Source organism: Eschscholzia californica, unplaced genomic scaffold (genome assembly GCF_041429995.1).
Source record: "Eschscholzia californica isolate CP2 unplaced genomic scaffold, dmEscCali1.0.p SCAF_4, whole genome shotgun sequence".
NCBI lineage: Eukaryota > Viridiplantae > Streptophyta > Magnoliopsida > Ranunculales > Papaveraceae > Eschscholzia > Eschscholzia californica.
The window spans coordinates 30,869,835-30,884,784 of NW_028238461.1; the positions used below are offsets into that span (position 1 = coordinate 30,869,835).

Genomic DNA, 14,950 nt, shown 5'->3' on the forward strand with positions numbered 1-14,950 from the left:
CAAGCACAAAATTAGAAGAAGAAAAAAGAGACGAAGGTACTCTCGCACATCAGATATGTTTTTCTTTTGTTGGACGTTCTACATGGTTCGTAGCTCTAACAACGACAATATCCAACTCCTGAGTAAACCCAACTTATAAGAAATCAAGAAACTTTGAACATGCAAGAATCATTGTGGTGGCATGAGCATTCAAATTCTAACCTTATAATTGCTATTAACTTTTGCTACCCCAACAGTGGTAGAGTCCTTGATGGCTCCCAAAGCTTTCCTCAAGCTCTTCTGTGTGCCTCCACTAGACATTTTCTCTCAATATGGCAAACCTCTACACAAAAAGAACGAAGAATTGCGATTTGTAAAGTGATCTTGCTTATATAACTAAAATTTAGTGAGCAACGAATAATATTTCATAACAATTAGCATACATTTGGGTTAATAATATGTCTAATTTCAACCAAACTTATAAAATATTAAATTTCAAACACTCTGGGTAATAAATTTAAGTGGAACAATAACAAAAAATGTTGGACAAACACCTAGAAAAGCGATAAAGTGCTGAGATATCCATTTTCTGCTTTGTGAATTTTGGATCTATAATTTCACAACTAAAATTTAGTGAGCAAAGAATAATATTTCATAACAATTAGCATACATTTGGGTTAATACTATGTCTAATTCAACCAAACTTATAAAATATTAAATTTCAAACACTCTGGGTAATAAATTTAACTGGAACAATAACCAAAAATGCTGGACAAACAACTAGAAAAGCGATAAAGTGCTGAGATATCCATTTTCTGCTTTGTGAATTTTGGATCTATAATTTCACTTTGTTTTATCCAATATTTCGATGGTTCGTGAAGTGCCACTTAACAAATTCGGCACTTCGGTGTTGTTTATGAGGTTATTTAGCCTTTTCCATGATATATAACAATTACGTAAAGAAATTCTCACAACATGAAAAATCCATATAATCTAATTTCAGATAAACGGTTCAAATATTGTCTGATTTGACATGCCAAACCCGACATAGAAAGCAAACTGTTTTAAGGCAAACTTTAGGTTCTAAGTTTAACTCCATGAATTTCAACCAGAAAACAGTAAGATTTTGATTAAAATACATATAATTTTGATTCATTCAAAGTTTCAAAAAAAAAGTACATATAATTTAGTACTTGTAATAAAAACAGGGGAAAATCATAGTACAAAATTGAGTATTTGTAATAAAAACATGGGAATCATATACAAATTGAGAAGAAAATTGAACATGAGTTTAAATTCAAACTTTTCAATCATGCATTAACGAAGTTACCTAAATGAATATAGATGGAACAAAAAAGATTGGTGTTTAGAAGTAATTGGAAATAAAGAGATCAAAGGGACTAGAAACTAACCTGAATCTGAATTGGTCTAACAAACGGCTCAGAAAGCTATGTTCGGCTGAGATTAGGGGTGGGAATCGGTCCGGACGGGCGGGAAATGGACACTAACTCAACCGGTCCGGGCGGAACGGACACGAGTCCTAAGTGTCCACTCGGACATCCAGACAAAACGGGCGGACATTTCGGATTTTTCTCCAACAAAGTGTCCGTCCGTGATCGTTTCGATAGTCGGGCAAACCGGGTATCGGTCGGGCGGACACCGGTCACTAATGAAGAAATAAATAAACTTTTATTCGAAATTTAAAATGTTTAGTCACTAAATACAACTTTCTAAAACTCCCACTTTACAATTCTAAAAAGTAAATGAATTCAAAATCGCAAGATAAACATTGAGATTTCTCATGGATTATGATCGGTTTATATGCTTCTTCTCATGGATTACAACCGGTTTATTGTGGATTCTCGGGTTATTGATGAGATACTGAGATTTTCGAGGAGATAGAGACTAGAGAAGTAGAAAGACGAAGACAAAATTAAGAAAAGTGATTTATAGGGTTATTTATTTTTACTCTTGAATCTAATGGTTGTAGCTAACTCTACAAATCTAAAGGCTTAAAATCAATCATATAGGCGGGCGGGTATAACGGGTAGGATAAACGGACGGGTGTGGACGGATTTCTAGAGTAAAGACCTATGCCCGCGTCCGTCCGCTTAAGGTCTTTCGGTCGGGCGCGTACGGACCGATTCGGGCATCAGACGGTCAGGGACCCTTCGGACTCGGACGGTCGTGGGCGGGTTCCGGGTTTCCGGGCCAAAATCCCACCCCTAACTGAGAGCAAAAAGACTAATAGGATACTGATGGTCGGAATTGTCAATATTCCAGTCATATCTTGCAGAACTTGGGGGGAGTATTTGTGCCATTAAGATCAATACCATTTGGATACTCTGTCAGAAAGAAGTGTATATTGTAATGATCCGCCATGATATAAGAGATATTGGTAAAATCTCTTTATTTAGCTTTCCCAGTTGTAGAATCAACCACTGGGCAATTTTTAGCTATGCTCCTCCAGTATCAATTGGTGCAATCTGCCAATTAGCAATTTCAAATTTCACATCACAAAAAAGCCCAGATTTGTAATGATTTACAAATAAAGTTGATGCCTCACATAGAATGGGACGATGTGATAACTTCTGAACTTTCCCCACACCTCCTATATAATGCTAAAGATATACTATAGTTGGAATTAAGTTAACAGAACCAGAAAAAGATTTGTAATGCGTTACAAATAAAGTTAACAATAACAGATATCAAACAGGTTAAGTCAATGAAACCCTGTAACAGTTTGAGTGTTTGAAAACATTAAGTATCCAGTTGGAAATACCGAATCAAGAACATACATGAAATGTTGTTAAATGTTCTTTCGATCTCACCGGCACTTTGTTATACTTGAAATCAGAATAAATTCCTGATTAGATGCCCATCGATATTCCGCTGGAAAAAGAACGACTCCAAATTGAACATATGGTAGTTCATTTTGACGCTGCCACAAGGAACATGTACTATCCATTCTTTCCTTCTCTTGGTCTTTCCCAATTTTGTCCAATAAAGATATCCTATTTATTCCACACTTGCAAGTAACCCCATTATATATAAACATAGGTTTGACAACTATATATGAACAACTGCAATCTCCTTAACGATAAGGTGTTATATAGTTCCAAACCTAACTTTCTCATTGTAGATTGTTGACAGAAATAGAGAGTTCACATTGAAAATTAGCTTGTAAGTACCAGACTCAACCACAAAAACCATGCTCAGGTATAAAATGTGATCAGAATATCCTTAACCTCGAGATTTTCTTCAAATTATTACCAGGAATAACTCTTCGACACACAATGTAAGAGTTAAGCTTCCTGCAAAGTTTTACAATACCTTACCATAATAAGATGACATTCTACATTGCACCAAGCCACCAACATCATGTATATATAGAATTTCCCACAAATACATGAACCAACATAAAGTTTGTGTGTAGTATAACCCACATTTATAAGCACCACCTCCGATTTTGTTTAATTGGTTGCCAACATTTAGATTCACCAACATAGTTTTGTATATATAATTGCCAGCCTTCGAATGCACCAGCTTAGAATTTGCACTGTATAAAGTTGTCCCCATTTATCTGCACCAACTTAGATTTGATGTATAGGATTGCCCACATTGCACCAATGTATTGCCCACGATTACATGCACCAACATAAACTTTGTGTATAAAATAACTTACGTTTAGATGCACAGCATATATTCTATTATAGAAATGTCCACATTTATTTGCACCAACATAGGTATTTTGTATAGAATTGCCTACATTTATATGCACCAGCATATTTTGTGTATCGAATAACCCACACTTAGATGCACCGACATCGATTCTATGCATAGAGTTACCCACATTTATATGCACAAGCATATCTTGTGTAAAGAAAAATCCACATTTAGATGCACCCTCATCAATTTTATGTATAGAATAGCCCAAATTTAGATGCACCGCCATCAATTCTATATATAAGATAGCCCACATTTAGATGCACCAACATCGGTTTTATGTATAGAATCGCCCACATTTATATGTACCATTATAATTTGTGTGTAGAATACCCCACATTTAGATCTACCGACATCGATTCTATATATAGAATTGCCCACATTTATATGCACCATCATGTTTTGTGTACAAAATAGCCCACATTTATATGCACCAGCATATTTTGTGTATAGGATAGCCCACATTTAGATTTACCGACATAGATTCTATGTAAAGAATAGCCCACATTAGAATTGCCCACATTTATATGCACAAACATATTTTGTATATATAATATCCCACATTTGGATGCACCGACATCGATTCTATGTATAGAATTGCCCACATTTATTTGCACCAACACGAAATTTTGTATAGAATAGCCCACATTTACACGCACCAACATAGCTTTTTTGTATAGAATTGCCTACATTTATATGCACCAGCATATTTTGTGTATCGAATAGCCCACACTTAGATGCACCGACATCGATTCTATGCATAGAGTTACCCACATTTATATGCACAAGCATATCTTGTGTAAAGAATAATCCACGTGCACCCCCATCAATTTTATGTATAGAATAGCCCAAATTTAGATGCACCGCCATCAATTCTATATATAAGATAGCCCACATTTAGATGCACCAACATCGATTTTATGTATAGAATCGCCCACATTTATATGTACCATTATAATTTGTGTGTAGAATACCCCACATTTAGATCTACCGACATCGATTCTATATATAGAATTGCCCACATTTATATGCACCATCATGCTTTGTGTACAAAATAGCCCACATTTATATGCACCAGCATATTTTGTGTATAGAATAGCCCACATTTAGATTTACCGACATAGAGTCTATGTAAAGAATAGCCCACATTAGAATTGCCCACATTTATATGCACAAACATATTTTGTGTATATAATAGCCCACATTTGGATGCACCGACATCGATTCTATGTATAGAATTGCCCACATTTATATGCACCAGCATATTTTGTGTATCGGATAGCCCACATTTAGATGCACCGACATCCATTCTATGTATGGAATTGCCCACATAATATGCACCAACATATTTTGTATATACACTAGCCCACATATACACGAACCAACATAGATTTTATGTATAGAATTGCCCACATTTATATGCACCACTATATATTTTGTGTCGAATAGCCACATTTAAATCTAATATTTCAATCAAAATCTGATATGATCACACTCAAAATCAACAAAGAAGAAAGAAAAATATGAAGCCCTTGGAAGACAAAGTTGTACTGAGTCGATCAAGTAATAGGAAGCCAAAAAGTTGTCGTGAATCGACAAGGTTATCAGAAAACAAAAAGTTGTCGTGAATTGGTCGAGTAATAAGTAAAACATGATTTAAACCTAGAAGATTGAAACCAATTACATGTATTTCCGAAGAGTTTTTATTACATCCACACCAAAAGAACACGATTAAGTCATCTTAACAAAATCAAAGCAGAAACAAAAATTCCTTCAGAAAACAAGAAATGTTTGAATTGAATTGAGAAAAAGAGACGAACCTAAAAGATTAAAATCAATTACTTGAATTCTTGAAGAGTTTTTGACGCAATAAGTCTTATTGCACCCACATCAAAAAAACACAATTAGGTCATCCCAAACAAACCAAAGGCAGAAACAAAGAAATCCTTTAAAAAACAAGAAATGTCTTAATCAAATTGAGTTAAAGCGATAAACCTAAAAGATTGAAATCGACAGTAACGCTAAATTCGTTGTGTGGAACTGTTTAATCAGTAATTATGAGTTCTTGAAGTTTTCTTGATGTGATAAAGCATATTTTTACCACATAAAGATAATAATCAAATCATCTCATCATATCAACACAATTTGTTAGAACTTGTAAAAGTTTTCGTTTTAAGAACCATAGGGACTAAGAATTATGAAAAGATTATACCCTTACACAGCCACCAGTCTTGTTGAATAAAGCATATTTTGTTGCATGCCCTCACAATTGATCAGAACTTGTAAAAGTTATCGTTTTAAGAACACCAAGGACTAGGAATTCAAGAAAGGTTAAACCCTTGGTACCGACAACATCAACTGTTGTTTCGAATATCGCCTACTGCCAACCTTAATCTTTTCTGAAACAGATTTAGGGTTTAGGTCTACTGTCGACTTTGTAAGAGAAAATCTAAACCAGATGTAGGGTTTAGGTTTCCTCTCTCATGCGTTATTTCGAGGTTGATTAAAGAAACAACTACCAAAAATTTAATTATTAGGGTCAAAAGACCTAAGTAGTAAAATGAGCAATCAAACAGTGGGAAAAGATGTGATGTCTAGGAGGAAAGGAAAGAACAGTTACCAGCAAGACCCACCGACAAAAAACCCGTCTGACTGTCAAATTCAATACTAGGTCGATTTCCCCTCACGATTGTATAAGGATCAACCGATCTGATCCAAACAAATAATTATCAGAGTTCCCTTAATGTCAAGCCGAATATACTTGAAGATTGCGACTCGTTTGTTTTAACCCTAGAATTTAGGGTTTCCCGATGCCATAAAATACCGAGAGAGATCACGATGATGCAATACTGAGAGAGACATGGGAACGAGAAGAAAGGAGAGAGAGAATTTCACACAGAAGGATCACCGTCGTCTTTTCTAATCAAGATTTCTCATGGGTTACAAAGGGAGAACTAGAATTTTGAATCTCTGTCCTCTCGCTCTCTCGGTAGAAATAACTTATTAGGTGGTGGACCCCCAACGGTAAGAAACCCCAGCAAGGACCCGACCTCATAACCTCAGACCAACTCCAACCCTAAAGTTGCAACAAAAAAAGATCCAATCCTAAAGGACTGTTTTGGGCCTGAGCCCCTTACTCCAACCCCCGAGCTCAGTCGACTCGACCGAGTTCCCTCGAAACATGAGTGTTGGGCTTCTAACGGTCATGTGGGAAATTTCCCCTGGCTGTTGGATTAACCCAATAACCCAAAATTTGTCAGCCACGACAAGTTCTTTCCTTCTCCAGACCCGAGAAAGAAAGAGAGAAAAAAAAAAGTAATAAAAAAAAGTAAGGAGACGATGATAGTGGTGGTGCTCCAACAGTGATAGTGGTGATGAACGAAAAAAAAGACAGACAAGAAGAAGAAGATTTGTTTAAAAGGTCGCCCACAACATGTGCTTGTTGGTAACTCTCCGCCCCACGGAAGTTAGAGGGAAAAGCCGAGATAGACCTTTGTATCCCCCCTTGTCAAATCTAATGACCAATTCTCTGTGCTTTTTATTTTCTCAACCCAACCCCTTGCAGTAGCCTTTATATTAACCCATTTAATAAAATCTAATTATGGCAAATTCTCGTTTCATGTATTTTTGTTTATAGACAAGTTTCATGTCATTTGATTGTTATGATTATTAACTATTGTCATAATGTATTATATTTATTACCATTATTTTTATTAAATATCATTTGATTTTTTTTTGTGAATTTTTAGAATTGGAAAAAATGTGGGCGGGTCAAAAAAATGGATAAGAATTCTCCGAACATCTTTTATTTTATTGATGAAATAGGCATTGCCTAAACTTTATTAATGCTCAATAATCAAAGAGAGTTTAGCTTTATCAGCCATCAATTGGTTTACAATGTAAACAGGAGCAACATAAAATTCTAAAGGGACATCCATAGCAACGTTTGATTGCGAGTGCGCCAAAATATGAGCAACTTGATTTGCACTCCTCGGACAGAAAGAGAATTTGCAATCAGGAAACTCTTTAGCTTTCTTCTTCTTCAAGTCCATTACCAAGGCTCTAATTCTTCATGGTATATCTTCATCCTTCCCTAAACATGCTTTAATAACATTTAGGGCATCACCTTCTAATGTGCACTTATACTGGTGAATGTCAGTCGCCATTTTCAATGCAAGTTGAGCTGCCTTCGTTTCAGCCTCCAGAGCTGACGACGTAGAAGCTGAAAGAAGATAAGCCATTACCATTTCTCCCTCTTCATTACGACACACTACTGCTATATATGTTTGTCCTTCTTTAAAAGCCGCATCAAAATTGATCTTAAGTTCATCCTTTGGTGGTGGAGTCCAATTCAATTTTACAACTCTCCCTTGCATAACTGGTTCACTAACCAACTCAATACTTCTAGTCGAGAAGTCGTTCACCATATTTGTTGCTTCAATTATTATCTGCTGGCTGTGATAGCTCGTTCCTTCAAACACTAATTTATTTCGTGCCTTCCACATATACCACATCACACAAATACGTAAAGCAGTAGTATCTCCATTTTCTTCTTCAACTAGCCATTGACATAAAATATTTTGAATGTTTTCCATACCTTCTAACCGCAAGTTTAATGGGGTACATAACCAAGTTTCCCTTGCTAATCGACATGTTCGAAATAGGTGATCTATATCTTCTTATGCCTCTAAACAACAATCACAAATTGTAGATAATGCTGGATTGAATTTAAGCGTCTTCTTCTTTGTTGGGAGAGCATCATGTAGAACTCTCCATAAGAACATTCTTACCCTTGGCGCAAAATTCAACTTCGACCAGACTTTTGCCCAAGATAGATCGTGAGGCAGTTCCATGCTAAAGGACGAAGAAGGCATCTCCTTTGAGATTGTAGTATAAAGAGATTTTGTCGTGAAATTTCCTTTGGTCGTATGTATCCATACTTCCTTGTCTTCTTCCGCTACCTTATTCAACTGAATTTTTAAAATTTCTCTAACCGATAATGAGTCAAACAATTGTATGATTTTATATTTTTTCCAGCACCCATTCTCATCAATAAGCTCTTCGACAAAAGTCACTTTATCCTCCTCTAGCTGTTTGTTTTTCCTTCCCGGCTTAAATCCCCTTAACGTTGGTATCCAGAGGTCTTCCCACACTCGAACTTTCTTCCCATCACTTATCAAGTAACATCTTCCTTTTTCTATAAATTCTCTCATTGCCAATATACTTCTCCATGTCGCGGTTGATGTACTTGTCGGCTTGGCCTTGAATTTCCAAAAGTCTTCATGCTTTAGATACTTAGCTCGTAATAATCGGACCCATAACGCTTGAGGTTCATTCTGAAATCTCCAAACCAATTTTCCTACTAGAGCTTGATTCACAACACCCATATGTCGTATTCCCAATCCACCTTCCTTCTGCGGATTTTGAAGCTTCTTCCAATTTAAAAAGTGCTTCTTCTTCTTTTCTTTACTATGCCCCCACCAAAAATTTCTTTGGCATTTTTCAATTTTTTCTATTACTCCTTGAGGTACTAGATTGCTTGATAAATAATATATCGGAATAGAAGATAACTCACTTTATATAAGAGTAGACCGCCCTGCATGAGATAATGAGTTTCTTTTCCATCCCATAAGTTTATTTTCGACTTTATTTAAAATACCATCATACGAAGAAGTTTTGTGTTTTGGCTTTAATAAATAATTACCCAAATATCGATCATTCATCTGCATCTCTTTCACCCCAAGTATATGGAACACCATTTTCCTTTTCCCTCATCACAGTTTGTACTCAAGTGTATAGCGGATTTCTGGTAATTTATAAGTTGACCTGAACAAATCGCATACTCGTCCAATATATTCTTCAAGGACTAAATATTTTTATTAGATGCTTTTCCGAAGAAAAATAAATCATCTGCGAACATTAGGTGGCTAATGCTTGGAGCATATCCATTGACTTTGAGCCCATTATATAATCCATTTGTTTCAGCTTGAACCACTATTAGTGAGTGTTTCTGAGCATAATATGAATAGATAAGGGCTAAGAGGGCATCCCAGTCTTAACCCTCTCTCACTGAAAAAAATTCCTTTGGCCTTCCATTTGCTATAATCGAGAAAGAAGTTGTAGATACACAATTCATTATAAGTAAGTGAGTATTATCTATTATACCGTACCTCTTCAATACCTCGCTTAGAAATTTCCAATCAATTCGGTCGTATGCTTTCGCCATATCCACCTTAAGAGCAAAAGAGCCTTTCTTTACCGAGGTATGAGCAAGGGAATGGAACATCTCTTGAGCTATAATTAAATTATCGGATATTTGGCGACCTGGCACGAAAGCATTCTGCACTTAGGAGACAATCTGACCCAAAAATGGTCGTAACCTGTTCGTCAATATTTTTGCCACAACTATATACAGGATGTTACAGAGGGCAATAGGCCTATAATCAATTGGTTTCTCAGGTGTCTTTACCTTTGGAATCAATGCTATATTTGTGTGATTCAGATTACTTGGAAGATGCCCCGCTTCGAGAATAGCTCTAATTTGTGAAGTAACCTCCTCCCCAATAGTTCTCCACCACTTTTAAGGGAAATGATAGGAATGAGATTCTTTTAAGGGAAATGATAGAGTGCCCAGCTAGAATGCCCACTAAAATGCCCAAATTTCCTCATTTAGAAATAAAAGCGGTCCCCACCGTAGTCAAACTTTGAAAAAACCTTGTCTTTTAGTAAATCCACGTCAGCTGTGCATTTTGGTGGGCACCGAGCTGGGCACTCTAGCATCTCCCTTCTTTTAACTCGTTTAGGACCAAAAAAAAAAGTCAGGGTCGACCATGCTATGGTTTCCCAAATTGTCCTTATCTTTCACTCTTCCCTACAACTATATAACAACATACTACATACTTACTTATAAACTAGAGTCTTGGACAACGTTTATGTCGGTGTTCAATAATACTTAACAAGAAATTTAATGAAACAGTATAAAAATTAAATATTTAAGTTAGTGAACCTCATTTCTCATACACCCTTCTTATTGGTTAGTTAAGTAGAACTACAACTCAATAGTATCCACACTGAAGTAAATGACTAAAGGCTACAGTGTAAGTAACTTGGATTGACTTTACATGCATTGTGGTCACCTATCATTCTTTAATTGTTTGAAGAAATTCGTCCGAGAACGTGTCTCTAGGGGCAATGGGTGGGAAGTCCAAAAGAAAAGAAAAAATCACTCCAAGGGCGACCCATAAAAATCAATAGAGTTAGTCCTTTGTCCAAAGTACCCTACATACCTTCAACCAAAACATGTTATACCAATTTGATACCCACTCCTCTTTCCCACACAAATGTCTCATAGAAAACCTTTCATCTGCCGAACTTAATAGAGTTCCAAGACAAAGCTAATTAAAAAAACCTAAACCAACTCTCTCTAGTTTTCTCTCGGGTTATCTCTCTCTACCGATGCCAAACGACCAAAAGTATTCTCTATCTCTATGGTTCTACTCAGTCCTCCCTGTTAGGGTTTCAAAGTGACTAAAATCTCTATCCACCGAAGTAAAAACACCATAAGGTACCCCGTCTATCTCTCTGGTTCTCTTTCCCTCTCTTTCCTTCTTACTCATTCTCTCTGTTAGGGTTTCCTAGTGTCTAAAATCTTGCTCACTATCCACTGAACGGTATCATCGATTTAGGGTTTCGGCTTTTGACTTTAAGGATTCTATGGTTGGCTTTAGGGTTTCGTCGGTTGGAAAGTTATAAATCTTAAATCCATTAACTGATGGTCGGTCGCGGCTTTGGGGAATAAAGAAAATTCTCAGGGGAATAAAGACTTTTCTTAAAATTAGTCAAATAAGATTGACTTTTATGTTTCTTTTTTATTGCTAAAGGGCTTCTAATTTTAGAAGGTTCCTCCATCTCATCACCTCTCTCTACCACCTCATCTTCACGCCATCTCATCATCTTCTCCGGTGAAGGTAATTTTCCGGCTGGTGACCTTCAAACATAAATAAAAAAAAAATTTGAGTCCCCATCTGTTGACAAGAGAAGAGAGAGAAAGCTAGAGACTAGAGAGAGAGAAGGGTACTGTCACTACTACTCAATCCCTACCATAAAACAGTACCGCTTTTCCTTTACTCGAATTCCAACCATTACCCTGCCTGCTTGCCTGCATAATAACCATTTAATCCTCTCCCTGCCTCCACCACCCTCTTTTCATTCTCCATTATTAAGATAAGAAGAAGAAACCCCAAACCAAACCCAACCCAACCCAACCCCCTTTTCTCTCTCCTCTTTCTTTCTTTCTTTCTTTCTTTCTCTCTCTAGTATGTGTTAGTCTTGTTGATCTGATCTCTCTGCTTCCTTAAAGTATACCTTTTCTTTTTCTTTCTTCCCCTTTTAACTATGTTTTACCTTCATATGTTCATCCCCAAAAACTTCCCCATCTTTTCTTCTACTTTTCTTTCTCTGACTATAACTAAGAGAGGGTATCAGCTACCTCCTCTCTGCTTTGGTTGTTGTTAACCTAGCTAGCTAGAAAGAACCCTAGCTATTAAAAAGCCTATACAGAGAGCTTCGAATAGCTTCAACCTATGCAAATCATAAGGCACTCATGATATAATCACAACTCAAATCCTCTTTTTGACTCCCATCCCTAGCTATTATCATCACTCTTTCATTCCTTCATTCATCTGATCCCCCACCTCTTCCTCTTCATCTTTCATTCATTCTTCTTCAATTTCACTTCAGACTATATATTATTACCTATTTTTAATCTTACCCAAACTTCCACTTTCTCAATATTCATCCACTTTTTTGCTATTTGTGTATATAATCTTTAGAAAGCAAACTATTAATCTAGGTAATCTAACAAAAGCCCACTTTAATTCCTGTAAAATTAACAAAACCATACTTATAAATTCATTAAAACATTGAAAGTTTTCTCTAGGCTTTTGAACAAGTAATGGAAATAAGTGATAAGAAATGGAAGAGAGAGATACCTGGTAGTGATATGAAGAAAATTAGATGTGTGAAATGATGAAATAGGAGTAGGGTTTTGAACCAGATCTATTCGTGAGAACAGACCCTCTCTCTAGATCTGTTCTAGATAAATAGAAAAGAAAAACAATTTAGAGAGAGAGAGAGGAGAGAGAAAAAAATTATGTTTTTTTATGTTTGAAGGTCGCCGGCCGGAAAATTGGCCGGCCGGCGACCTTCGCCGGAGAAGATGATGAGGTGGCGAGAAGATGAAGTGGCAGAGAGAACATATGAGATGGAGGAGAACTTTCAATAAAATGTATTCTGTATTCCCCATAAAAATTTATTCCCCGGAGAATTTTCTTTATTCCCCACAGCCACGGCCTAACTGATTTTAGTTTTTTCAATTGATATGTCAAGATTCTGGTAGGTTATTCCGACTTCTGGACTTTTCTTTTTTATTTTATAATCTTGTCTTTTTGTTTCTTTTCATGATTTGTTTTAAAGATCTTTTTTCAGTGTTCATGCACTTGTTTGTGTGTTTCTTCTTTTTTATTTTTTTGCTCCCATAAAAGTAATCTGTCTTTCAGATCTGAAATTTCAAAGCAGATTTTGGGCAATGTTTATTCCAGATTTCAAAATGTCTATTCCATATTTGAAAGTGTATGTCTATTAAATATCTGAAAAATTTCATAATTGTTTTATGGTTGCTTGTACAAATGTCAAACTGTGGGTCTTTTGAGGTTTGGAAACTAAACATTTTACGAAATGGTTTGTTGAAAGCATGAATATACAAAGCATATGTTAAAGTGTATGAGGAATTTCAGGAAAAACTATTACATTTTTTAAATAGTACATTAATTAAAATAGTGAGAGGTCGACTAATCAAGGTTGCGAGAGAAGATAAAAACAGTAAAAAAGAAAGTCCAGATGGAGAAGGGTTCTTCATCTGAGGGGAGAAAAAAATCTAACTATAACAGGTTTCAAACGAGAGATAATAATTTTGTTGTTATGGAGGTTCATCAGCGGCTGACAGGTTTCCAACGAGAGATAATAGTCATCTCGAATGAACCCCCATCTGTGGTATCAAACCTTGAAGTGGGTTTTGTAGCGGCTGGCAAGTTTCACACGAGAGAATAATTTTGTTGTTATGGGGGTTCATTAACGGCTTACAGGTTTCAAACGAGAGATAATAATCATCTCGAATGATCCCCCATCTATGGTATCAAACCGTGATGCTTGGGGGTTCATCAACGGCTGACAGGTTTCGAACGATAGATAATAATCACCTCGAATGAACTCCCCCATCTGTGGTATCAAACCTTGAAGTGGGTTCTGTAGCGGCTGTCATGTTTCAAACGAGAGATAATAATTTTGTTGAAGTGGGTTCTGTAGCGGTTGACAATTCAAACGAGATATAATAATCATCTCGAATGAACCCCCAATTTGTGGTATCAAACTTTGAAGTGGGTTCTATAGCGGCTGACAGGTCTCAAATGAGAGATAATAATTTTGTTGTTGTGGGGGTTCATCAGCGGCTGGCAGGTTTCAAACGAGAGATAATAATCATCTCGAATGAACCCCCCATCTGTGATATCAAACCTTGAAGTGGGTTCTGTAGCGGTGGTCAGGTTTCAAACCAGAGATAATAATTTTGTTGTTATGGAGGTTCATCAACGGCTGACAGGTTTCAAACGAGAGATAATAATCATCTCGAATGAACCTCCCATCTGTGATATCAAACCTTGAAGTGGATTATGTAGCGGCTGACAGGTTTGAAACGAGAGAGAATTTTGTTGTTATGGGGGTTCATCCGCGGCTGACAGGTTTCAAACGAGAGATAATAATCATCTCGAATGAACCCCCGATCTGTGGTACCAATCCTTGAAGTGGGTTCTGTAGCGGGTAACAGGTTTCAAACGAGAGATAATAATTTTGATGAAGTGGGTTCTGTAGCGGCTGACAGGTTTCAAACGAGAGATAATAATCATCTCGAATGAACCCCCCATCTGTGGTATCAAACCTTAACGCTTGGAGATAGTCACAAAAAGTTCAAAAACATAATAACTCACTACAAAAAGATAATGTAAGCATCCTCGAACATTACAGATAACCAAAAAAGGTAAACCAATTGCCCACTATTATTTGCAATAAACCAGTGCCACCCTTATTCTCAAGTAAAACCCACAATTGTTCGTAATGTGTGATGTCAAAGAAACTTGCTAAAATCACAAAAGAGAAGAGAAAAAAGGAGTTCAACAAATAGGTAAGTCTCCGC

At 36.5% G+C, this 14,950-nt stretch overlaps 1 protein-coding gene across 1 annotated transcript; it reads right to left on the reverse strand.

Annotated features, from left to right (window-relative positions):
- Window positions 1-7,775: 7,775 nt before the first annotated feature.
- Window positions 7,776-8,300, reverse strand: LOC147544119 (uncharacterized). Its single transcript, XM_086635630.1, has one exon. It carries the CDS (start codon window positions 8,298-8,300, stop codon window positions 7,776-7,778), a length of 525 nt encoding a protein of 174 aa, XP_086491756.1.
- Window positions 8,301-14,950: the final 6,650 nt, after the last annotated feature.

Bases quoted from the DNA above. Each gene is read 5' to 3' on its own strand.
- LOC147544119 (XM_086635630.1), bottom strand. From the start codon at position 8,300: ATGGAAAACATTCAAAATATTTTATGTCAATGGCTAGTTGAAGAAGAA.